Source organism: Cannabis sativa, chromosome 3, assembly GCF_029168945.1.
Source record: "Cannabis sativa cultivar Pink pepper isolate KNU-18-1 chromosome 3, ASM2916894v1, whole genome shotgun sequence".
Classification (NCBI taxonomy): Eukaryota; Viridiplantae; Streptophyta; class Magnoliopsida; order Rosales; family Cannabaceae; genus Cannabis; species Cannabis sativa.
In genome coordinates, this window is record NC_083603.1 from 74,850,112 (window position 1) to 74,875,871 (window position 25,760).

The 25,760-nt window shown below is 29.6% G+C and overlaps 3 protein-coding genes across 3 annotated transcripts; 2 read left to right on the plus strand and 1 right to left on the minus strand.

Moving 5' to 3' along the window:
* Nucleotides 1-1,519: 1,519 nt before the first annotated feature.
* Nucleotides 1,520-2,559, plus strand: LOC115717509 (protein FAR1-RELATED SEQUENCE 5-like). The gene is made up of 2 exons (XM_061112833.1): nt 1,520-1,924; nt 2,041-2,559. Exons 1-2 carry the CDS (start codon nt 1,520-1,522, stop codon nt 2,557-2,559), a joined length of 924 nt encoding a protein of 307 aa, XP_060968816.1.
* A 10,318-nt stretch (nt 2,560-12,877) lies between these two features.
* On the plus strand, nt 12,878-19,736 carry LOC115709366 (DEAD-box ATP-dependent RNA helicase 51). The gene is made up of 12 exons (XM_030637453.2): nt 12,878-13,456; nt 13,929-14,114; nt 14,645-14,830; nt 15,602-15,685; nt 16,108-16,149; nt 16,289-16,360; nt 16,498-16,797; nt 17,186-17,224; nt 17,329-17,433; nt 18,557-18,625; nt 18,717-18,842; nt 19,335-19,736. The coding sequence occupies exons 1-12, from the start codon at nt 13,040-13,042 to the stop codon at nt 19,482-19,484; spliced, it is 1,776 nt and encodes a 591-aa protein (XP_030493313.2). The 5' UTR covers nt 12,878-13,039; the 3' UTR covers nt 19,485-19,736.
* A 4,772-nt stretch (nt 19,737-24,508) lies between these two features.
* Nucleotides 24,509-25,593, minus strand: LOC115711401 (early nodulin-like protein 6). Its single transcript, XM_030639735.2, has 2 exons — nt 25,169-25,593; nt 24,509-25,054 (listed from the first exon to the last, which is right to left on the minus strand). The coding sequence occupies exons 1-2, from the start codon at nt 25,350-25,352 to the stop codon at nt 24,711-24,713; spliced, it is 528 nt and encodes a 175-aa protein (XP_030495595.1). The 5' UTR covers nt 25,353-25,593; the 3' UTR covers nt 24,509-24,710.
* Nucleotides 25,594-25,760: the final 167 nt, after the last annotated feature.

The following is a 25,760-nucleotide window of genomic DNA, read 5'->3' on the forward strand; positions in this document are numbered from 1 at the left end:
CTATTTTGAATTTACTATTACGTCAATGTAAATGTTAGTATAGTAGTATAATATAACAAGTCTATTTTCATTTTGAACTTAGCAGTTATGTCGAAATTATTTACTTAAGTTTTGATTCCAAAATTAATTAAAAAGGAAAGTGAGTTTAGTACTTCAAAATAAACCAAATTCAAGATTTTACCACAAACACGTACAATACATAAAAGCATGAACAAATACATAAAATGGAAACTAGCAAAGTACATTAGTTACTGTTTTTGGGAGAAGGATCCATTCCTCCTTTGTCTCCCCCTTCAATGTCATCTCCATTTGGCTCCTTGCCTTTCTCACTAAAATCTTTGACGTTGTCTTCTTCGGGTGATTTTTTAACACCAGAGCTCTCACCCTCATCAAACAATGAGCAAACACAATTAAGTATTGCTTCGTCATCCTTATCATCATCTGAATCCCACATGCATGGGAAATCATTAACACAACAAAGTTCTCTAACTTGTTTCCCAATGAAGCATTGTCCCGTTTGTCCATGTAGACATGCAGTAGAAAAGGCTTCTATGAAATAATCATATCGACATATTTTGATTGTGGAATCTGAATTAGGGTTTTTCTTCGTAGCATCTTCGTAGCTACTATAAATACCTTCGTTCGGGCCATTGAGAACAACCCAGCAGTGAGGACCAGAACTCATATTTGATATATTGTAATGATATGAATAACTAAATTACAAGGTAATTTGCTATATAAAATTGATGATAGATTGCAACACCTCTCAAGTGTGTTATATAATGTCCCAAAGATAAGTTATAGTACGTTTTAAACCTAGCTGTACTCCATTGGCCACATCTGATGTGTCAAAAAATGGGTGATAAAATCTATGAATTCCAAATTTAATACACATTTACACGTAGGGGGTTTTCTTAATAGTACTTGCGGTATTTTTGTAAAGTACAAGAATGGTTGAATTCATTAAAAGATGTTGGTATAGGCCCATTAATATAATCCCAATGGATTTAAATGGGACCAACTACCCATATTACTCAAAAATCTAAGTACTTTAAACTCAATAATTAAATTTCCTTATTTTCTTAACTTATTTTTTTTCAAAAACAAAAAAGTACAATGTTTCATTTCGGACGTACAAAAATGGTTCAATTCATTCAAAAACTTGGGTGAAGGCCCATTAACATAAGGCCAATCTATTTAAATGCCACCACTAACCCTTTGAACTCAATAATATCAGGCCTTTACACTCATGAAATAACCTTATTTTACAATTACATTTGGAATTAAAAATAAACAATTTGTACTATTGTACTGTTCTGACGTACAAGAGGAGTTGAATTCAGATTCTAATATTTTAGAGGCCCATTAATATCAGCCCAACAGCTTTAAATGTGATCACCAACCCATACAACTCTATTATGTCAGGCCTTTAAACTCATAAAATCTAATTTCACTTCCCTCAGCACTCTCTTTCCCTTATTCTTCATCTACAATTCTTAAAAATCAATAACAAGCCAATATGAATGACGAACAAACTTATGAATGGGAAACCATAACAGCAGAGCTAAACATCACAAAACCAGTGAATGAGATTGAAATACATGACGTGCTAGGCAAGAGTCTCGAGAAACTAGAAAACTGGGAAGCATTCTGCGAAATGTACGCGAAACGGATGGGTTTCGGCACAAGAAAAGATGATGTACGACGTTCTCATGGGGTCATTGTAATGCGGAGGTGGGTTTGTTGTTCTGAGGGTTCGAAAAAAATCGCATCACCGGACATACCAAGAAAAAAAAGACCTCATGATGTCACTAGAACTAGATGTCAGGCAGCATTGCGTATCTTACTCACACAACCGTGTAACACTTGGAAATGCAAAGAGTTCAGCACAATACACAATCACGAGCTGGCTACATCGAGTGAGGTATAATTTTTGAGATCATATCGAGTTGTGTCCGATGGGTTGCTTGCCCAAGTTAGGTCGATGAACTCCGTAGGAATTAAAACTGCCAACATAATGTCTCATGTTGCTTTGCAAAGCGGAGGTTACGAGAGAATGCCATGTCAACTTCGAGATGTGTACAACAGGGTTGTTGGTGCGAGCAAGAAGAAAAGATAGAGACGGACTCAGAAGGGGAGCTGGGATTTCTTGATTGTCTTGCAGAGAAGGATCCAAATTTCTTCGTTGTCTATCAGGTTGACGAGGAGAATCGATTGGCTAACTTATTCTGGGCAGATGGAAACCCACGTCTGGACTATGTGGCTTTTGGGGATGTACTAGGATTTGACACAACCTACATGACAAATGAGTACAATAAGCCCCTCACTGTTCTCATTGGCGTCAACCACCATTTCAACACATGCATCTTTGGGTTTGCTCTCCTCCTCCACGAGAAGCTTCCATCATATTGTTGGCTACTTCAAAAATTTCTAGAATGCCATGGAGATAAGAAGCCAAATGTTGTAGCTACTGACCAAGATGTGGCCATGACACATGCCAGATGTTACACACCGTCTATGTGCTTGGCATCTCAATACAAATGCTTCCAAAAAGGTTAAAGATCCGATCTTCTTAAAAACATTTAAGGATCTGATGTACAACTACTACGAGGAGGAAGAATTTGAAGCAAGATGGTTAGACGTCATCCAAAGCCAACAACTAACAGATAATGAATGGTGTCAAACAACATTCGAGTCAAGACAACAATGGGTAGAAATTTATTTAAGGGGTTCATTCGTTGCAGGAATGAGAACAACACAACGTTGTGAATCGATCAACTCTGCTCTAAAAAAATTCTTTAGAGAAGAATTATTGCTTGCGTGAATTTGTAACCATAGATAGGGGTGTTGGATCACATCCAATGTTTTTAGGCCTATCCAGATCCGATCCAATCATATATTGGATGTTAGATTTTACCATCCGATCCAATCCAATTAATTTCGTCATCCAATCGATCCAACATCCATTGGATGTTGGATTGGATCAGTTCTATCCATTGGATGTATTTCATATATATTTATTTATTTATTTTGGGTTTATCCAATATTTTAGACCTAGTATTTTTTGGATCGAATCGGATCCATCAAATATTTTAGATCTAGTATGTATTGGATCGGACTGGATCCATCCAATCCAAAAAAAATAGTAAAACTTTAATGTTAATTTTCATATATACATATAGATTTGACGTATAACAATATAAAATCTAATTACTCATCCAAACTAAATGAAAATACTAATAAGTTCAATTGGATGTTAGATGTATTGGATTTTTAGACACCCCATCCACCATCCGATCCGATCCAATCGGATATTTAAAAATAACATCCAATCCGATCCGATCACAATTGGATATCCAATGTATGGCGGTCGGTTCTCATTGGATTGGATCGATTTATGCACACCCCTAACCATAGATATGACAGTCTCAAAGCTCAGACACAACGAGACTGCAAATGACTTCAACAGCAGATGCACTCGACCTCACCCACCTAATCCTACATGCTTGACCACGTACTACAACCAATGTGCTGAATTCTACACAAGAACTATGTACCACAAGGTTGCTGAGCAGCTTGATTTAGAGAATAATTATTTTGTCATGAGTCAGGAGCAGGAAGGAGAGTGGCAGATATTCACCATTGGAAAGTTTCAGCATTCGGAAGTCCAATACCGAGTTCATTACTGTGAAGGCCGACGAGCACTACACTGTAGTTGCATGCTCTATGAAAGTCAGGGGTACCCTTGTAGACATTTATGGGCTACTATGAAAAGATTAAACATGAGAAGAATACCTAATTCTCTTCTCATGAAGCGATAGAGCAAATCCGCGAAGACAAATCTCCACCTACATTTTAACCCGTCAGCACAACCACAACAGCACATTTATGAGATGGCTAGGTTTGGATCTCTCAGTTCACTAACTTATAACTTCACTTTCTATGCAGCAAAATCAGAGGATTCGTACAACCGTGCAAAGGAAGAGATTGAACGACTAACTCTAATGTTCAAGGAAGAATTTGAGTTGAATTCCAATCCGGAAGGAGAGACGCCACAACCTAGAAGATATCGTAACAACCCCAACATTATTAAAGACCCCGAAGTTATGAGAACAAAGGGTACGGGAAATCCAAGGGAAGGACCAAACGGGGAGCAGATCCCAAGAAACTCAAAACATTGTCGCATTTGTCGCTCATCAGACCATGATTATCGACGGTGCCCAAATCGTCAACAAAATACTGGATCTCAAGGGCAACAACCTCTAAACAATCAACCAAAATCTGACTCATTCAATGACCACTCCAACGCGTATTTCCCGGAACTGCCTTCCTCCACACAAGAGTCATACTATGGTCATTCTTATAACTAGCTACTTTTAGCAATTGTTGTTTTAACGTTTATGACTCTAATTATTGCTTCAAAAATTCTAAATTTATACTTCTTGTCATGTTTGGCGTGTTTAAGGTAATTTTCTCATCTTGAACAAATCTCAAAATTATTATTGACGAACAACTAAATTATTTTAGGCAAAAAAATTCAATCTTATAAGGTGAAAAAATATATTTTTGTGGTAATTTTTAATATACGAAATAATTAAAATAAAAAAATTATACCAACTTAAAACTCAATGTATAACAACAAATAATTTCATGACTTAAAACAAATTTTTCTAAACAATATACTACGAAGCGTAAATGAACGTACTCGGTACGTGATATTTTGTATACTAATTTTACTAAACATCACGCAGAAATAAGTAATGTAGACGGTACTTGATATAATGTACTCAACTACCATACCACAAATACATAGATGATATGAAGGAATGAAAATACCAAAATAGCCTCAATCCGACAACATGGACCCACTACCTACAATATTTTTGTACTATTAACTGCCAGGAACAGTGAAACATGTTGTACCTTTTCGTACTATAACTAACACCTACAGTAAATTGATTGTACATTTTTTGTACCTTTCTATTTTTTAATTAAAAAAACAAATTTTCAACTGGTTAACATACTTACAACAACCGGTTACCAACTAAATTAAAAAAAATTAAAAAACATTTTTAGGTACCATGGGACCCACCTGCCGTACAACGGATTGCAATCTGTGTTTTCCACTTATGGGCACAAAATCGGCTGCCTATATTATTATTTGGTTTCTATAATATTATGCCAATTCTGTTTTACATTTTTCTAGAATGTATATTTTTTGTACTAATGATGAAATGGAAATACATATAAATATATATAAGTCCATATGTTTTCATATTCTCTCTCAGCCGCATATGCAAGACAGATTTTATATTCACCAATTGTTTTTTTTTTTTTTGAGCAACAAGAGGCTGAAAACAAGAGAAAACAAAGAACACAAGCAGCCTAGAAGGGGCTAGGAAGAAGCCTCCTAGTCTTCATCTCTCAACCTGAGGGCTAACTTCGCAAGGGAGTGTGCTTTGCCATTGTGCTGGCGGGAGACATGCAGCAAAGTAGCTTCAGGGAACCTTGAGAGGAAGGTTCTGATCTGATGAACAAGAGAAGATAGTGGAGAGTAGTCATGCCAATTACCATTCACCTTAGATACAAGGTTAATACAATCAGAAAAGATAAATCTTGGTGTCAAATTGGAAGACAAATACCATTGCAGCCCTTCACAAAGAGCTTGGGCTTCAGCAAACATTGGAGAGGAGGCCCCTGGTTTGAAAATCCTTGCAGACTGTTGAATGTGAGACAGACCCTGCATAAAAGCCATCCCGATACCTGTGGCTGGAGCATTAGTACTCAGGGCAGCATCAACAAAAAGAGCAGTGGTTGATGGAAGCAAAATATGATCCACAACAGCACGAGAATGATTATTAGTCATGCTGGAAACAGAGGAATGAATTTGAGCATCCTGGTAATCCTGCAGAAAACTTGAGACAATATCTTGAACATTATCAATTACACTGGCCTTTTGAAAAAGATGAGCATTTCTGATGTTCCAAATTTGCTAGATGATACCAAGGAACAAGGGAAGGTGAGCTCTGGGAATTAAAGTAAAGCTATGAAGGTAAAAATCTCTGATATCAAGCCTATGATAGTACTACTAAGTTTTATTTTTTGTATATTTTTGTCTTATTAAACTAACTATGATAGTTTAAGTTACATCACTAAGATAAAATAAGTTCATCTTAATCTTTAAAATTTATCATGAATTATGGTTGACCTTTAACGCTCTTTCAAAAATTATAGTGAAATATATGTTTTAGTTGTAAGACTATGTAGAAATTCAAATGTATCTTGATTTTAATCAAATAATAGATAAAGATTTTGAGCACAAAGCTCAATACAATTTATGTACAATCTTACTTTTCAAGTTTAGCAATAAAATTCAAAAATGAAGAGAAACAAAAAAATTTGAGTATTTGTGAAAATTCAAAATTTATGTTGTTAAGATATTTTTGAAAACAATATCAGTATTATTTTTTAAATTAAAATAATAATTTAATTAAATAATTATGATAAATAAAAAATTAAATTAAATTTACATTTAAATTTATAAGATTTTTTCAAATATATATAATATTTTATATTTTTTTTTCTCAATCTATTCTAACAACTTTAAGATATATATTTTCACATTATATATGTATAAATATATTTTCAATTAGTTATGCTTTTAATTTTTTTTTAAATACGTAGCTATTTTCTTTTACAAAAGAATAATAATATATTTTATAAATATATTTCAAATAAAAGTTAATGATGTATGTCCGTTGAATAACAAATATAAATGCTTAAAAAATTAATTATATAAATTTTCAACGTAATTAATTAATTTTATAGACTAATTATAAAAAATCAATTAATTAATTAGCTAGATATATAAATTAATAAGTTATAAATTTTTAAAAATTAAACTTAATATTTAAAGGTGGCAAAATTTGAAATATCATTTCAACAATCACTATCAAATTAAAACATAATTATGTATATTTTCAAAATATAAATATTAGTTAGTTTTATACATGATATATATTATTTTCAAAATTGTACATGAAGATTTTTTTAATTAATTAATATTTATCAAAATTTAATATAATAAAAAATAGAAAAGTTTAATATTATAAATTTAAATTTACTTTAAGATACATGTATATAAAAAATGTAATTTCGACAATCTCTATCTAATTGAAACATAAAAAATGAATACTTTCAAAATATAAATATTAGTTAGTTATATACATGGTATAGATATTATTTTCAAAATTGTACGTGAAGATTTTTGTTAATTAATTAATATTTATAAAAATTTAATATAATAAAAAAATATAAAGTTTAACATTATAAATTTAAATTTAGTTTAAGATAAATGATACACATGTTTTTAAACTATAGATATTTTATAGAATAAAATATTATTTATTTGAAAATTCAAAACTAAATAACTATGCTAATAATAGAAATATATTTTTTATTTATATATTTAGTTTTTTATAATTAAATAATTATTATTTAGATTTTTTTTTAAGTTTTGAAATTATTTAATAAAATTTAATAATAGAAAAATGAAGTTCAAAAAGCTTTCAATTGAGTGGACAACATATTGCTCATTAACGATATTAATATAAAATACTAAATAATCATAATTTAAAAATTATTAACGACATTTTTTTGGGATAGCTATCATTTATAACATAATTAAAAATAATCATAATATATAAATAATAATTCTTTTGTTTCTTATATTTACATTTTAATATCAAACTATTGTTTTCAAATATATATATGAAATACTTTAATTGAAAAATATCATTAACAATATTCATATAACATAATTCAAAAATAACCATAATAAAATAATAATATATTTTTTCATTTCTCAACTATTTTTAATAATATAATATTAAACAATTATTATTTTAATCTAATATTTTACCCAACATTCCACAATATTTACCGACATGATAAAATTCTAGAGATAAATTATTATTTTATTTTCTAAAAGATAGATATAATAAGTTACGGTGAATGAAGTATTTTCTAGATATTATTTTCTATACAAATCTATTTTTGATTTAGCTATAATATTATAAGTGTACAATAATTATAACAACTTTAAATGATGAGGATAAAAATGATCCTTATGAGAAGAGCGTTTCATATCAAATTTATTTAAATAGATTAAATTTTAATTAGATATTTAACATGTCGTAACTAACCTTCCATAAACCATACCATATTTTTATATTAACAATTTAAAGTTTTATATTAGATTATCATATAAATTTAAACATATTAATTAATAATCATAACAGGCTAATACATTTTCTCTAATGTCTTAAAAATGTTAAAAAAAATGTTTAAAATTCGAGATAAAATTTAAGATTAAGATATAGATTTGGGAAAGACAGTGGTAACGACTGCAATAAGTGAGCTACGTTGATGACAAGGGATGAGATACGGTGATGACTACGGGTGAGATACGGTGATGAAAATAGATGATATATAATGAGACAATAAGTGAGATACAATAATGACAACGCCTTTAAATGATTAGGATATAAAATGAGGAAATTACACTTACTATGAGATTTTAAAAGTTCTTATGATAAATATGGCACATTTAAGTTTGACCAATTAATATGGTATTTTTTTATTTTTAGGTCTTTTTATGGTATTTGATATGCCATATATATGTAATTAGGTTTTAAAATCTCATATTTAATGTTTTTATTTGTTTAGGAAGTTTTATTTGTCATTGATGCCGGAAAAATCACCGGAGTTTGCTGTCGGTGCCAAAAAAGTCGCCGGAGGCGCGATCGGTGCCGGAAAAGTCGTCGGAGTTGCTGCCGGCACTGGAAAATTCGTCGAAATTGGCATTGTCACCGGAAAAATCACTGCAAAATCACCAAGAAACCGGTTTCTTAGTGATTTTTCCGTTGACAATGCCAATTCTGACGACTATTATGTTGGGTTTTATGCCCTAAATAAAACTCCAATTCAATGTAATCCATTTTATTCAACATCAATAAAGAAATAAAAGTATTTTTCATTCATTTGTGTATGTTTTGGTTCATCTTATCAATTGCTTGTCTATTTGATTTATAAATTCATCTGAAACCCTTTTCACATACTTGATCCTGTTTATTGTGTTGTCAACACATTGGAAAGTAAACATGACTATGTGAATAAAGATTCCTAGATTTATCAGACACAGGGTTTTACTGATATGACAATCTACAACAGAGTTTACTTGCATTTGGAGAAATGCTATGTTCTTTCCAGAGCATTGGTTAAAGTAAAGCTCAGGTTGGGTGCATGGAGTATGCATCGGAAGGGACCGATATTGAGCTTTGACATAGATTTAATTAAACTTACCGTAATATCTATTCAAGTCAATATCGCCTAGTTGATCCTAGATCAAATGATTTTAATCCTGATATGATTAGGCTCAATCTCAAGAGTGTTATTCGTGTTCTTTAATTTGACAGTTAAGCCTACTTTTGGGTCAGGGTGATACGTACATTTTGGGAACACGGTAGTGCAATTGAGTGGGAGCGGTAACATAAATATAGAATCTATAGCTTCTATCTGGCGAATAGAAAGTAAAGGATGATTTCCTTCGAGCTTGACCAAACAAAAATAAATGGTGGAGTACTCATTTCACATAGCTGAAATATCATTTATACGGGGTTAAGTGTTTTAAGGATAAAATACATTGTAGGGTGTTACGGTAATCTAATCCCTTTACAGTGTAGATCATTCATATAGAGGATCATTGATCAAATTAGGATTATAACAATGGATAACTAATGACGTGTCTATATGGTGGAACATATAGAGCGTTCTATATACTGAAAGTGCAATTCTAAGTTCTATGCATGGATTCAATGAAGAATTAATAAGTCAGTGAATTTAGGTTATAAATTCTTGATCTGCTTATTGGAAGCTCGGTTATATAGACCCATGGTCCCCCCACTAGTTGAGATAATATTACTTGTAAGACTCATTTAATTGGTTTTGATTAATCAATTATAATTCTCAAATTAGACTATGTCTATTTGTGAATTTTTCACTAAGTAAGGGCGAAATTGTAAAGAAAGAGTTTTTAGGGCATATTTGTTAATTAAGATACTTTGTATGGTTCAATTAATAAATATGATAAATGACAATATTATTTAATAATTATTTATAGTTATTAAATAGTTAGAATTGACATTTAAATGGTTGAATTTGAAAATTGGCGTTTTTGAGAAAATGAGATGCAGAAATGATAAAACTGCAAATTACGAAAGTGAGGCCCAAATCCATAATGCCATGTGCGGCCACTTTTATAGGGATTATCATCTAATATTTTTATTATTTTAATGCCAAATAATTCAAGCCTAACCCTATGTGACATGCTATAAATAGATAGTGAAGGCTTCAGGAAATATACACTTTCACATCTGGTTTCCTTCAGAGAAAAACCTGAGCCTTCTCTCTCTATACCTAGCCGCCACCTTCTTCTCTCTCTTATTCATTCTAAATTTCGAACCTCTTAGTGATAGAGTAGTGCCCACACACAACAAGTGATACCTCAAATATAGTGAGGAAGATCGTGAAGAAAGACATTCAACAAGAAGGAGATTCAACACTAAAGAAAGGAGAGAAAGAGATCCAGGTTCAGATCTTGATAATACTCTGCGACATAAAGGATACAAGGGTTAGAGATCTGAACAGAAGGAGACATATTATTCGCTGCACCCAATGTAAGGTTTCTCATACTTTATATGTGTTTAATTTATAATCGTTTTAGAAGTTCATATTTAGGGTGTTAATCAACATACTTGTGAGTAGATCTAAGATCCTAGTAAAATAATTTCCAACATATTTTGACGCTAGCAGCTACTCCGGTGACTTTTCCGGCACCGACAGCAATCTTCGGAAAAGTCATCAGAACATAATCGCTGAAAAAATTACCAAGAAATTGGTTTCTGGTTTCTTGATGAAGAAACCACTTTTTTGGTGATTTTTCCGGTGATTTTTCTGACGACAATGACAATTCTGACGACTTTTCTAGCGTTGGTAGCAACTCTGACGACTAATACACCGGCAGCTACTCCGGTGACTTTTTTAGTACCGACAGTAAACTCAGGGAAATTCTTCGGAATTGGCATTGTCGCTGGAAAAATCACCAAGAAACTGGTTTTTTTCTTCATCAAGAAACCAATTTCTTGATAAAGAAACCAGTTTCTTGGTAATTTTTTTTTGTATTTTTTTTCTCTATTTGGTTGATTGATGAAACTGGTTTCAATTATTTTCAGTGTATATCATTTTTGTTTCTTGATGTAAAAACCACTTTCTTGGTGATTTTTCTAGTGATTTTGCTGGCGACAATGTCAATTCTGACAATTTTTTTGACGCTGGCAATAACTACGACGATTTTTCCGACAACGGCAACTACTCCGGCGACTTTTTCAGCTCCGACATCAAACTCCGGAATAGTCGTCGGACTTGGCATTGTCACTGGTAAAATTACCGAAAAAATCACCAAGAAACCGGTTTCCAAGAAACCGGTTTCTTCATCAAGAAACTAGTTTCTTGGTGACTTTTCTAGCGACAATGCTAATTCTGATGACTTTTTCAGCGCCGGCAGCAACTCCGGTGACTTCTCCGGCACCAGCGGCTACTCTGACGACTTTTCCGGTGCCGGCAGTAAACTCCAGTGACTTTTCTGGCACGAGTGACAACTTCGGCAATCACAATAGTTTTATTTATTTTATTTTAAAAAAATAAATATGAAGGGAATTTTAATATTTTTTATGGTAATTTAATTAAGTTTTCATTTTTTTTTTTATGAATTTTAAATTCAGATTTCTTTTTAGTTTGATTGGTTATATAATGCCATATTTAGTGGCATTTACTTTTTATGCCATATTTATCATAAGCTTAATAATTTTTTCCATATTTTTGAAAATAGCTCTATAAAAATAATACATTATGGGAACACCCTAATTTTTTCCTACACCACCTTATTTATTTATTTATTTTTATAACAAGTTTTTTTAACAAAGTAATTTAAAATACTACATATAATAAATTTTAAACATCTTAATAAATAACTCCAAATAATAATTAATAAAATTAAATTTATTTTTTAATAAATAAAATTATCACTACAAATTTTTTACTTTTAGTCACAACAAAATTTGTAACTAAAAATAAAAAAGTTGTGGCTAATTATAAATTATCATTATTGTGTTGTGACTAAAAAGTCCGTGGCTAAAAGTATTAGTCACAAAAATTACAATTTGTTGTAACTAAATGTGTTTTTAGTCACAACAAATAAATTGTTGTGACTAAAACTAAATTAGTGACAACTTGTAACTAAATATTATGTTTTAGTCACAAGTAATTTTTTGTTGTGACTAAAAGTCACATTTAGTTACAAAAAATTTATGTTATGACTAAAAAATTGTCACTAAAAATAGCATTTTTTTTGTAGTGTAATTAATAATAATATGGAATTAAATAATATATTTTTAATTTTATTATATATAAGAATTATATTTTTAAGTAACTATTTGTTAAATTAATAAATAATTATTTTTTATTATAATACTAAAGAAATTAAATTAGCCGTGCGAAGAGCGGATATATTGCCTAGTTAATAAGAATATAATATAGAAAGACCGTATTTTTTTTAAATAAAATTAAAAAAATCGTAAAAATATTAAAATTTTATAATATCTTATTTTTGTATTTTTTTTTTAATTATTTTTGTGTATTGTGAAATAATTTTGTTTGTGTTTATTTTTTTAACAAAACAAACCTGCCAACACGGTCATCATAAGGGCGGGTTTCGGGTGTAATTATTTTTTTTCCCTAAAGACTGAACCTGAAATTTAGTAAACTAGTGCGAGCCCTAATTTGGGAATTATAAAATATCCCTTATTTTATTATGTCATTGAGAAAATTGTGTGTGTGTGTGCGTTTTTTTTTTAAAGCTATATATATAATTTATATAACGTAAGGTTAGGACTAGTGATACCCTTAGCCGCTCTGTTATGCCATGGCCGCCGACCTAGTGAAGAACGCTTCTACCGATCACGATGCCAAGAAGACAAAGCGCAAGAGAGCCAAAAAACCGTCCGAGTCCCAGGAACTGAACGAGACCCACATAGAAGAAGAAGAAGAAGAAGCAGTTGAAGAAGTCGTGGAGAATAGAAAGAATGAGAGGAAGAAGAAGAAGAAGAAGAAGCACCTAAATATGGAGATAGCAAATCCACCCCGTGAAGAAGAGGAAGGAGGAGAAGAAGAAGAGGAAGGAGGAGAAGAAGAGGATGAGGAGGGCGAGGAGAAGCCGAAGAAGAAGAAGGTGAAGCCTGAAGGGTATGGGATTATGAGTACAGACTCATTTGCTTCTCTGGGCTTGTCTGAGCCCACTTTAAAGGCCATTCAGGAGATGGGGTTCCAGTTTATGACTCAGGTTAGCTCGTTTCTATTATAACATTACATTATTTTTCATGGCTTGTTTGCGTAGGTTTTTCAGGAGTGAATTTTTGGTTAATGTAGAGCACCCTTGTACTAACTTTTCGTAAATGAAAATTTTTGGATAGTGGATACTCAGAAAATTTATTTGATCCTTTTGACGAATAGGATGAGTAAGAACTAAGAAGCAAAGTGTTATATGTTTGTGAGCATGTAGTGGATCATTATTTTTTTTTTGTAGGTAATTCTTTTCTATCTCGTATTGTAGCAATTGAAATTCAAAGCTTTTGATATTGAAATAAAATTCAATAATAAATTTATTTTTATCCTTTGCACTGCAATATCTATTTCAAACACTGATGCTTATAGTGAATGTGTCATTCTTGCTTTTTGTGTATCGTGAATACTAGAAAATTTCATCTTCAATAATTTTAGTTTTTCTAGGATTGATGTTTTCAATTTAAATGTAGATTCAAGCCAAAGCAATCCCTCCCCTTTTGATGGGAAAAGACGTCCTTGGAGCTGCAAGGACGGGTTCTGGCAAAACTCTTGCTTTCCTAATACCGGCTGTGGAGCTGTTATATCATGCTCGCTTTACCCCACGAAATGGTACCGGTGTCGTGGTTATTTGCCCTACGAGAGAACTTGCAATGCAGGTAAATATACCTGTTTGTTAGTGATGCTTTACTCCTTCCTTTTCGGATCCATGCTATGGAAGATTGGCTCTATTTAATATGCAACTTCTGTTCTGTGTTGGATCATAGATTCATGATGTGTTCAATGCACTTTCCTATTACAATAGCATTAGTGGCTTGGGTTGTGTACTTTGTTTAATTTGCTTTACTGCAATGGTCAATCCTTATTAACTACGAACTTAAAAAATCAAATGGATGGTCAATGGTGGGCTTCCAGAACATATTATTTACTTTGTGCTAACATGGGGAACATTCTGATAATCCATATGAATTATAAGCTTGTAATATATTTTATTCTATGGCGCCAAATTGCCTTTTTCCTGTACTTTTGTTAAGTTCCCTTTTCTCTTAGTCTGAAACAAAAAGATTGTAGGTTCAGCCATCAGTACTTAGAATGTACTGTATTGCCACACTAATCTATTTAACAATACTTGGAGTGTGTGTTTATCTGTTTTAGACATTGCTGACTGATTCACCTTTTAAATATTCAGATTGATGCTGTGGCAAAGGATCTTCTCAAATATCACTCACAGACACACGGATTGGTTATTGGTGGTACCACTAGAAGACCAGAAGCAGAACGTTTAGTAAAAGGGGTTAATTTATTGGTGGCAACACCTGGTCGTCTGCTTGATCATCTTCAAAATACAAAGGGTTTTGTATTTAAAAACTTGAAGGTAACAATAACATATGCTATTTATACAGAATTTTATTTCTAAAGCTTGTTATCAAATTTAGAAAATGCTTTTATATTGTGTTTTTCTTTGAGATTCTGCTATGCTATGTTGTGGTCAGTTTGTTAAAATGTAATATTTTCATAAATTAGGGCTGTCCTTTACATCAAGTTTTAACCTACTATTTTTTTGCTGGAAAAATCTGCAAGTTCAGGATTGCTCAAGTTTAAGATCTCACCATTTCTCCAAAAAAAAAAGTGCAATGATTGAGTTGCTAAAACGGTGAATGGCTTGACACTAACCTACCTTAACAACCACTTGTGCAAGCCACTAGTGGAAACTCTGGATTTTTTTTTTAATAATATTAGGGTGGATGTGTGTCTTTAACAAGTTCTTTTGACAATATTACTTGTTTTTGGTTAAGATTCTTGTCATCATTAGATTTTGAGAAAATTTCTGTCATATAATATTCAGCTGAGGTCCTGCGAGAATAAATTTTCCTTTGAATTCTTCCATAGGCGTTTTATATGTTCTGGTGTCTTTTTTTTTTCTTTCAATATTGCAAACTATTTTAAATTTATTCAATTACTTCATCATTGAAACTTTTATGGGGCTAGCCAGAACTGTGAACTTTTTCTTCTGTTATATTAGTTTTGATCATACATGTAGTGTTTTCTCCGTAGAAAATCTCACCTCAGACAATGTGTTGTTTTGTTGGAGTGAATTTGTATCTTGCATTCTAATTACTGACCCTCTACTTTTCTTGGAGTGCAGTGCCTGACGATTGATGAAGCTGACAGGATATTGGAAGCTAATTTTATGGATGAAATGATGCAAATTCTCAAGATTTTACCAAAGGTAAATGGTTTAGCTAGTATTTTAAACTTGTACAAACGGGAATGAGCTATTTCTTATGCACCATTTGAATCAGTGGATTAAAGTGTACTTTTTCTTTCACAAATATTTTGCTTGTGGAACTGCTAAAGTAGTTTGTTGAAGGATCAAAAGAATCAAGTGCCACCTTAACTTGGATGTGGTGAAAATGCTGGATGTTTCATAAAGATTCCTCAATATGTCTTGTTGAATATATAGTGGTCAGCTACATAGTTGGTTGATAACTTTGGCAATAGTTTATATTTTTTTGGTCAAAATGTTTTCTTGGGATATTTTGAACTCAGCAGACAACTATTTCATTGTTTATATTTGTGCCGCGCCAATAACATATGGTTACATACTAGTTTGAAGGTGTTTAGCTGACTGAGTTCTTGATCAATTTGCAGACTAGGAGAACAGCTTTATTTTCGGCAACACAAACTCAGAAGGTTTGTGCATCATATCTGTAGTGTGTAGTTGTATATTTGTGTATTTGATCGACCATCTATTTATTGTACATATGGTTACTTAGTATGATAATTTTTGAAGAATGCTCTCATGTTTTATACTTTTTCCAATAATCTGCAGGTTGAGGATCTTGCCCGATTGTCTTTTCAGACAGAGCCTCATTATGTCGATGTAGATGATAATAGAACTAAGGTCAAAGTTTTAACTTTGTATTTTAAACATTTTAAATATGATGACCTTAATATAGATTGCCATCTTTTTTATTCTTTGTGTTAATCTTATAATATATTGTTCCAGTTCTCTAATTTTATTAAATTATGGTATTGTAGGTTACAAATGAAGGGCTGGAACAAGGTTATTGTGTTGTACCTTGTGCCAAAAGATTTATACTTCTCTATTCTTTCTTGAAGAGAAATCTGTCTAAAAAAGTGATGGTCTTCTTCTCTTCTTGCAATTCTGTCAAATACCATAGTGAGCTTCTAAGATACATTCAGGTGCCTTGCTTTGATATACACGGGAAACAAAAGCAACAGAAGAGAACAACGACATTTTTTGACTTCTGCAAAGCAGAGAAGGGCATCTTGCTGTGTACTGATGTTGCTGCTCGAGGGCTTGACATACCTGACGTGGTATGTTTATTTCTTTCCTTAGTTTCTTGGTTATTCATTTGTCAAATTGTTCCATATCTTCTTCTATGTATAGCAACATTTTGCGTGGCTATTAGTTGCTGTGCTCTTGAAAAAGAATTATTGCAAATCAAGGATTTATAACATTTCTCTTGAAGAAGATTTAAAGATTTTGTCTAACTGGTAGAAATTAAAATGATGTTAAGTAGGATCCTTTTGCAGGATCTTTATGTTTGACAATCAAGTTATATTTCCATGGCATCATTCACTTTGAAAGATGCGACGTCATTTGCAGTCTAAATTAAATAGATAGATAAATCACACATCGTTATTTTATCTTTTGAGTGCTCATAACAACTCTATATCTGACACAATCTCTCATTTCCTGTAGGACTGGATTGTTCAGTTTGATCCTCCTGATGAACCAAAGGTGCTTATCATTATATCTTTAGCTTATCTTATTACATTTACTACTCTGCAACTTTCCTTTATGTACTGTATTTCTGATGCTGAACTTTGAATTACTTTTTGCAGGAATATATCCACAGGGTTGGTCGAACAGCCCGTGGAGAAGGTGCTAAGGGAAATGCTCTGCTGTTTCTCATTCCGGAAGAAATGCCGTTTCTACGCTATCTTAAGGTATATGGAACTTGCTACTTTGAAAATTTGGACTTGAATGGAAAAAAAAAAAGGAGTATGAAACAAACTTGAGGCAGTTTTTGTTTCTTGTCAGAAAACTAAAGGCAAAATTGATTTTTTATTTAAGGAGCTGCTTAGGTTAAGGGCATTACCTTAAATTATATATATAGAGAGAGATATTTATATATAGAGAGAGATATTTATATAAGGAGCTGCTTAGGTTAAGGGCATTACCTTTGCTCTTGCCGTAGGGGACATTTCTCGTTTTGGTACTTGGAAAAATTATATTTCAACTTTTTTATATGAGTGTATATTATATAATTATAATAGACATCTTACCCGTTATTGGTAAATTCTGAATAATTTGCGGTATTAAAAATAAAGTCCAAGATATTTAATTGCATGTGCAACTCACTATTTTGATAAATTAATGTATATCATCATACAAAAAATGAATTAATTTATATATACTAAAAACATGAAGTGCTCATTTGGTAAGGTCATCACTCTTTCTATATCGATATATTGAGGAATTATAACTCAATTTTTTTTATATGACCCTCCACTGACGGAGGGAGAATTTGGAAGATGGTAGGGTAAAATTGTGAAAAAAATAATTTGTGCGGGGGCAAATAATCAGTAATGATATAATTATTTTTTAACATATTTAACATATATAAGATAGTATATAATTTTTTTTGCTAGGGCTACAGCCTCCCTGACTCCATGTCACTAACTCCATCTATTATGGTTATGGTAGGCTCAGAAAATTTTACATAATCTATTATACCGAAAATAAGATTCAAACAATTAGTTGTACTTTTTTTTTTTAAGAAAATATAAATATATGTGCGGGCAAGTGACTATTTTGAGTTTTATTATAAATTATTCATAATTTTCTGATAACAGGTGAGTGTTATAATTTCAATATACAATGCTATACGAAAAAAATGAGATAATTTCTCTTAAGTAGTGAAAATATACCACGTCCCTACGGTAGGGAAAAAGTGATGCCCTAATAAGCTCCCTGTATATATATTTATAGTTACACTTGTATATTATTGTGTATTCTATTCATTCTTATTTGCCATATGTGATATTTACAAGTAATATTAATTTTCAGGAAGCAAAAGTCCCTGTTAAAGAGTATGAATTTAGTGAAAAGAAGCTTTCTAATGTGCAGTCTCACCTGGTAACTTACTCATTCCTCAATGTTGGATTGTTGTATTATTTTGAGACTAAAAATCAAGTGAAACTGAATAATATTACTTGGACTGATGCAGGAGAAGTTGGTGGGTAATAACTACTATTTGAACAAGTCTGCAAAAGAAGCATATAGATCATATATATTGGCCTATAATTCCCACTCCATGAAGGACATTTTCAATGTTCACCGCCTTGACATGCAGGTACCAGATATTAGTTTTATTTAATCTATTTATCTGTGGTAGTTTCATTAAGGTTTCACTATTACAGACACTGCTTTTGTAATGCTTGGATGGCTAGTCCTAAAATATTAACAAGAATTGATAAATAATGTTAGGGTGTAGAATTTTTGCTTGCACACTACATCGAGTGCATAAAAATTGTCCATCACTATTTCTTGTGATACATCATACCCAATCAACCAATTTTTCTCCCTCCTATGGCATTTGTCAGGTCAAGGCTATAATTCTCTAAAACTCTTCAAACATAATCTGTTGTGGAAAAGCAAACAGAACTATTTTACTACAGTTGTCTCTGGCCTTCACTCTCAGCCTTAATATTGCTTAGTTGATTAAGCCTGTCATCTTATGAGATCCCTGAATTTTTATTCCACTTAAAAACCATCTGCTGTGCATGTATTTTATGGTCGTGCTCTGCATTAGTTAATGCATTTATTTTTTTTTGATTTTATACAGGCGGTTGCTGCTTCGTTCTGCTTTTCTAACCCACCTAAGGTGAACCTGAACATAGACAGCAATGCTTCGAAATTCAGAAAGACTACACGCAGGGTTGAAGGAAGCCGAAATGGATTCAGCAGAATCAATCCTTATGGTAATAGGAAGTAAGTTAGAGGTCAAGAAGGATTTAATTTAGGTGTCTGTAGTGCTATGAGGCTCTGCAAAATTTTTGCCATGCTGTATTATGTTCTTGAGTTATCTCCAGTTACAGAGTTAGAAATATTTGCTTTTTTTTTCTTTCTTCTCCCAACAACTTGTAGAATTTCAACTCAAAGACATGAATTTTTGATTCATTTTCTAGTATAAAGTCGCGTGAGATTATAATTCCATATTGATATAGTAGACAATCTAAAGCTTTTAGTCTTGTGTCCTGATATTATTTCCTCTCCAGAATATGCTTATAAGTCTAATATATTATTTGGTATGAAGAGTTCAAAAAAATATGATTAATTAGAATATTAAAACAGAGAATATGGTATTACTGAGTTATACCTAACAATATTTAGCTAGATTATTCAATTGCACTATACGAAATCTGATATATTGCTGTAAAAAGTTGTACAAAATTATTTAAATATGAAATTTATTCTAAGATTGAAGAGAAATATTTAAGATTATCATCTAATGGGATAATTTTATGGGAATTTTTAAAAATACTTTTTTATTTTATTTATAATTTTATGGTTTAAAATTTTTAATTATAAAATTACATTTATAAAGTTTTAAAATTATTTTGTTTAGCAAAAGGTAAAAAAATAATTAAAAAATAACGAAAAATTAATTTCACGACAATTATAAATAAATATAGATAAGTTATTAAATAATTAAAAAATAATTTCATGATAATTAAATTTACGCTGGGAGACTAAAATTTGAAATTAATCCCATAAATACCACTGCCTCTTTTATTTAAACCATAATACCGTGGTATTTTAATTTTTTTTTGAAGAATGTGTATACAGGCCAAAGATAGTAAGCAGCGCATCAATGCAAATGGGTTGATATTGATAGTTTGGTTTTCGTTTATTCTCTTTTTTGTTTTTTTGCTTCCTTTTTTATTTTTTAAATACGAACATAAAATTATTAATAGTTTTTTTTAATATTAAAAAAAAACTTCCTCTATTCTTTTTTTCTTCTAAAAAAAAAATTTAAAATACCAACTAATTTAATAAGTTAATATTTTTTTTATATATAATTATTTCATATTTAAATATTACTAAATTATATTTTAATATTATAAAACACTTTTCAAAAGTTTATAATATAACTTATGAAAAAATAAAATATTACCTTAAAAATTCTAAAATAGTGAATTCAACATATTAAATTTTACACTTAAAACAAACTTTAATGTACCAACTAATTTCATGGGCTGCTAAAAAGTATTTTATTATATACTAGATAATATTCTACATAAATTCATTTTAAAGAACAATCTCGGTAAATATCTAAAAAAAAAAGTAACTAAATCGTATTCAACATAAGCTTCTTTCGTAGAGCAATTTTGATAAATTTCTAAAAAAGTATACCCAATCGTCTCTCTTCTCTTTTCTTTTTTACAACACAACGTTAGTCGGTTGAGCTCAAGTCATCATGACTTACTTTTTAAAATGATTATTTTAATATATGGGAATCATGTATTTCTTCGCTCAATCAAGAAAAAATGATCGAAATCAACAACAACCATTTAATTTCTTTTATTTTTTGTTAACAAAAAATCAAACTATAAAATTAATCAAAGTTTAATAGATTATAAATTATTTTCTTATTTCATTTTAAAAGTTACCTCATAGTATTCTAATTAAGTTTATCTTATTGAAATAATTTTGATAAATTACTAAAAAAATTTATAAAAAAACTAAATAGTATTTTAATCAGTATTAGAATCGTTTATATTAAAAAATTAACTCTACTAATTTTCATATTAAGTATACTTTATATTATGGGTGCCGAAAGGTGTTTTAAATAACAAAGTTATTTACATTATGAAAAATTAGTATACTAATTTTACTAATAAGTGCTTATACTTTATTGTACCTTATTAAATTCTTAAACTAGTTTTGAAGTAATATAAATGTTGCTAAAAAAAATAAATGTATAAGTATTTTAAACAACAATATAACATAATAGTAGTTAAAAGAATGTTTTATAATGAAATTAATTTTGTGGTGTTTAAGATATTATTTAGTTTCCTTATAAATTTTATAAAAAATCAATTAAAATCGTTCTATAAAATATTCATTTAGATACTATCAAGTTGTTTTTGAATATGAAATAATAAGTTACTAATTAGTTTGTATATATATATATTTAATTTTAATATTTAATTACTCTTATTTGATAATAAATTACAAAAGTAACTTAAATATTGCTTTTAATTTTAAATATATTATCGGATGACCATCTTGAAAATAATACTGATGTTAATATCTAAAATAAAATAGTAACTTTTTTTTTTGGTAAGAATAATAACTAAACAAAAACTAAATAGTTATGTAGGAAGATTTTTTTTAAAAAAAAGAATTGTACAGAAAAAAATAAATAAATAAAAGAAAAAAAATTAAAAAAGTGGTTGATCTTCACATAATTGAGAAATAAAATATCAAAGAAAAAGACTGTCATGCGAAAGAAAAAATTAGAATATACACATGTATTATTTTATATTAAGTATAAAAATATACATAATATTTATATTTAAAATTTTATCGGTATGTGTATAAATAATTTTAGTATTATGTATATAATTGAAAGTTACCCTAAATAAATTAAGTTATATAGTCGCTCTTCACGAAGTTAATGTAATTTTTTTATTAGGAATTTTTTCATAAATGTACAATAAAAATAAAATAATTACAAAAAATGTGTAAAATAAAATTATTTTAAAAACTTATACATTTTGAAACCATATTACACGAAACTATACATTTTAATAATTAAAATATAATGCATTAATGACCAAACTATAAATATATTTTTGTATATATAATATTATACTTTGTAATAGACTTATAATTGTAAACATTATGTTTAAAATAATATTAAATTTGTAAATATAATTATTATTATATAAATGATATTTAAATTGAGTTCTTATATAATTATTGATTTTTAAGCTAAACAATATTCTTATTATTGTTTATTATATATTAATATAATTTATGTTTATAATGCTATTTTGTAATATATTTTGTTTATTATATCAGTATTTTAAAAATTATTAATAATATAATATGTTTATTAAACACAAAATAAATAATTTCGTACAATTAATTACATAAATAACAAACAGTTTTATAAAAATAAATAAATTAAATATTTTTTTTTATTAAAGAGTAGATGTTTATTATTTATTTTAGTATGAATTATCATAATTTAATAATTTTTTTTTTAATAAAATACAATATCAAAATTATAAACATAAATGTATATAAATTTTAAAAGTGTGTTTATTTAAAATTAAAAAAACACAAAATAAATAAAATATAAATGTGTGCTTATTATGTTATTATATCAATGTTTATAATTTTAAAAGATTACTAATAATTTATAATAATGTATATAATTATAGGACACTTAGGGATGCATTTTTTTGTCTCTATGATAGGGACACTTTATTACACATTGATTAATGATCCAATGGTGAGAAGAATGTAAGGAGTATGATAGTGAATATAGACTTTACTACATGGTTACATATCTCTTCAAATCTTAATAATACTTTAATACTCATTCTTTTCTTTAATTTTGTTTTACTTTAGTCAATTTTTCTCATAATTTATTTTTTTTACTTTTTCTTTTTTAATTAAAAAATAATAAGTAAATTTATTTTTATTTCAAATAGTTAGTTGAGACTTTTATAAAAATAATTTCATGATAGTTTTAAAAAAAAGATAAGTTGATCTAATAAAAATTAGTACACCCCCTCTCAGTAGACCCTTTGTTTCGTTATCCAAAAATATTTCTAATTTTTACAGTGAACTATTTGTAAATTTTCAAAAAAATCTAAATAATTTACAATGTTAAAAATAAGGTTAAAATATTTTATTGCACGAATGACTGTTTTTTCTTATAGACGTAGTAATCAACTGTTTGAATTTTATTTACGGCACTGTAAACTATTTAAAATTTTATGAAAATTTACCGGTGTTTCTAAGTAAGTACAATGTACAGGATCAAAAAAAATAATAATTTAAAACAGAGAAGGAGGTCTATCGAAATAGCCCTTTAAGGGGGTACAATTATTTCCAAAATATTTTTCTTTTTCTACATTAATTTTTTATGATGAATTTTACTGAAATCTTATGTAGTACACCCCTAAAAGGGTGTTCTAGTAGATCCTATATCTGTTTTGGCATCCAAAAAAGATTTTTAGTTCAATTTTTTTTTTTTTTTTTTATGATAGTGTATGTTATAGTTATATAGAATTACCTATAAATTTAAAAAAATTATGAATATTTTACAATGCCGAAAATAAGGTTCAAAAAGTTACTTAATATGTGTGTAAGAACGAACAGTTGTGCATGCAATAAAATATTTAAATTTTATTTTTGACAATATAAACTACTTGAAATTTTCTAAAATTTACATGTACTCGAACAATTGTGTAAGACACCTCATAATTTTTTTTTTTTATTTAGTTATTTAATTTATCTGTTTTGATGATACTTATATACTTGTTTTGATTTATTAAAAACTAAAAAAAAAAAAAAAATTTGTGGATACTATATATATATTTTAAAATAATTATCTTTTACTATAATATTTATGTTTAATTAGAAAAAAATTATGAATATCACCGTTTTTTTGCTTTTTATTTTTTCTGTAGTCTATTTTTACAAGAAAAAAAAAGACATAATTATATAAAAAAGACATAATAATTTATTAATTATTTAAATAAATTATTTTTCCTAATTATATACTTTTCGGAAACTTTTTTTAAGTAAAAATAGTTTAAATACATATTTATAATTATATTAATAAATATATTTTTACGCTTCTTTTAAAATTTATATCTGCTGCTCCATCTTCTTTTAAAGCCGTATATTCCTATTTCTGGTTAAATTGAAACTTTAGAATTTAAGCTCACTTCACTTTTATATCAATAATCATGCTGCTAGACAAAAACTTGTCGATGGAAAAAGAAAAAAGAATACCTTTTGCCAAAGCAAACAGGTACACAAAATATAAATATATATTCTTATGAAAACATAAAACAATACTCATACCACTGAAGTCATCTTCGAAAACATAATAACATATTCATTTCCATACACTCTCCAACATAAACCTAGCTAGAAAAACAAATCTAGGAAGCGATCATAGTAGAATTTCAATCTAAACGACAAGAACTGGTCCAACAAAGGACACAAGGAAGAGCACAAAAGTTGGGCTAGATAAGGCATAGAATCCAGGAGCAGCATTCCCTTGTGATGTCCCAATTGTTGTATTCTGTTCTGCACCTGACTGAGGTGGATGTGCAGTTTCTAAAACTTTGATGATCATCTTCTGGCCTCTCTCACAGTGCCCAGAAACCCCACTAATGAAGTAGAACAATCCCGGCCTGTCGAAATGGAAGACACTGTCTCCATTGTTGGAGAAGTAAACTGGATGAGAAGAATAACACTTTTCATACTCCTCTTCAGTCACAGCCAACACCGAGTCTTTATCGTACTCAAAATCTATAAACACATTAATATTTAATAAAAATAAAAATAAAATGAATAACGTAAGACTTGGAACTTGTAACACTAAAGTGACACATACTTTGTACTGTATTAATTGAGATTACTTACGTAGAGTGTCACCAACAATGAACCTATTCTTTGATGCCCAATTGTTGAAGATTTGAGAGTCATTTTTGGATTTTGGAGTTTTCCAACCATATTCATCGCCAACAGCAAAATCAGTACAGGTTATGGAGATGAACTTGAATGTGGAGAGGACTACAAAGAATAGGAGTAGTTTGGAGGAAGCCATATTTTTTAAGGAAGATTTTGTTTTTGGACTTTGTTATAGGGAGCTCCTTTAATTTACACACTCAATGCTCAATTGCGAAAATGAAGAATTTGAAGAAACTTGGAAGTTTTTAACTTAATGAAAGGAGGGAATTTTTTTGAATCTTTGTTGCTAAAATCTTGGGAGAGGATATTAAGAGTAAAAATTGGAGGTAGTGGGCTTTGTTGTTGAGGGTAACCGTTCGAAAGCTTATCTTTGACTTGGTAAATAATTAAAAAAATATATGTAATGAAATAAATAAAAAAAAATGCCAATTGAAGGTTAGATGATCGCTCTGCTCTCTTCATATAAATGTAAAAAAATCTATTTAATTATTATTTTTTTAGCTGCAATGAACGAAATTCAAACATTTAAGATAACATAGAAACC

Excerpts from the sequence above, each read along its gene's own strand:
- LOC115717509 (XM_061112833.1), top strand. The coding sequence starts at position 1,520 with ATGAATGACGAACAAACTTATGAATGGGAAACCATAACAGCAGAGCTA. Across the intron at positions 1,925-2,040 it reads AGCTGGCTACATCGAGTGAG|CGGAGGTTACGAGAGAATGC; the intron begins GTATAATTTTTG and ends TGCTTTGCAAAG.
- LOC115709366 (XM_030637453.2), top strand. The coding sequence starts at position 13,040 with ATGGCCGCCGACCTAGTGAAGAACGCTTCTACCGATCACGATGCCAAG. Across the intron at positions 14,115-14,644 it reads CGAGAGAACTTGCAATGCAG|ATTGATGCTGTGGCAAAGGA; the intron begins GTAAATATACCT and ends TTAAATATTCAG. Across the intron at positions 14,831-15,601 it reads TTGTATTTAAAAACTTGAAG|TGCCTGACGATTGATGAAGC; the intron begins GTAACAATAACA and ends CTTGGAGTGCAG.
- LOC115711401 (XM_030639735.2), bottom strand. The coding sequence starts at position 25,352 with ATGGCTTCCTCCAAACTACTCCTATTCTTTGTAGTCCTCTCCACATTC. Across the intron at positions 25,055-25,168 it reads CATTGTTGGTGACACTCTAC|ATTTTGAGTACGATAAAGAC; the intron begins GTAAGTAATCTC and ends ATGTGTTTATAG.